Below are 1,240 nucleotides of genomic sequence, written 5' to 3' on the forward strand. Positions count from 1 at the left end.
AAAAAAAAAAAAAGGCAGCCCAGGACTTTGAGATTGCTGTCAGCTGTGACACCATGGCACTCTACCAAGGGTGACAAAGTGAGACTCTGTCTCAAAAAAATAAATAAAACTGACTCCGGTGATAGCTAAATAGCTAACCTACAAATATTATAAAACTACTCAACTAAAAACTCAAACCGTATGGTATGTGAATTATTTCAAAAAGAACAAAAACCAATGTGTCCAAGGTAAAGTTTTGAGGTCTGAAAAAATAAAACCAAAAGCAATTATTTGAACCTTACTTGGATCCTGATTAAAATAGCAGCTATAAAAAGCATTTAAACAAGGACTAGATATTAGATAATGCTAAGAAATTAATATTAATTTTCGTAGCTGGAATAAGACATTTAGGTTCAGACAGGTCAACAACATAAACAAGAAATATGGATAAAGCAAATGAGCCAAAATTATTCAATCTAGACAATGAATATATGCTAATACTTACTAGTAAATACTAACTTAGGATTTGATCAAGGTAACAGCTATTTTAAAGGTGTACCAATTGATAATCATCACTATGATTATGTAAATCATAATTTATGAACTATGTGTTATACAGTTACTAGAATACAATGGTAAATTACACATATTTTATATCATTTTTATTCATTCTAATCAATATTCAAAGACTGGTGAAAATACACATATACTTACTCTGTACTTTTTGTCTATTCTTTGATTAGTCCTCTTTAATTCACCAGATGGGGTCAAAGATGGTTTAAAGTAAGTATTTCGATTTGCTGCTATCGATACTGGCTTTGGGGTCATAAGTCTCTGAACAGGAGGATACTGAGAATCCACCTTATAAGTAAACAGAAATCAAGGACAAACATTTTGTTTTCATATAAATCAATGACTTGTATCTAAAAATTATGTGACAATAGGTAATGTGACCTAGAAACCATAAGTATTTATTAGAGAAATATCCAAGAGATACAAACAAATAACTGAGAAGAAAAACTGATAGTGGAACCAAGGTTATGCATCTATTTATTTACATGCACATATACATAAAAATGCAGATACAGGCTTGGTGCCTGTGGCTCAAGTGGCTAAGGCGCCAGCCACATATACCTAAGGTGGCGGGTTCAAATCCAACCCAGGCCTGCCAAACAACAAAGATGGCTGCAACCAAAAAACAGCCGGGCGTTGTGGTGGGCACCTGTGGTCCCAGCTACTTGGGAGGCAGAGGCAGGAGACT

The 1,240-nt window shown here is 34.2% G+C and overlaps 1 protein-coding gene across 2 annotated transcripts in view; it reads right to left on the minus strand.

The window, feature by feature from the left end:
* The window catches only part of NUP153 (nucleoporin 153), an 86,616-nt gene that overhangs the window by 48,126 nt on the left and 37,250 nt on the right, over nt 1-1,240 (minus strand). For both annotated transcript variants that reach the window (XM_023512295.1, XM_003788324.3), the window contains exon 9: nt 694-840. In XM_023512295.1, coding sequence (XP_023368063.1) covers nt 694-840 — 147 coding nt within the window. The remainder of the gene's footprint in view (nt 1-693; nt 841-1,240) is intronic.

This window comes from Otolemur garnettii, unplaced genomic scaffold (genome assembly GCF_000181295.1).
Source record: "Otolemur garnettii isolate 467f Iridium unplaced genomic scaffold, OtoGar3 scaffold00026, whole genome shotgun sequence".
Taxonomy (NCBI): domain Eukaryota; kingdom Metazoa; phylum Chordata; class Mammalia; order Primates; family Galagidae; genus Otolemur; species Otolemur garnettii.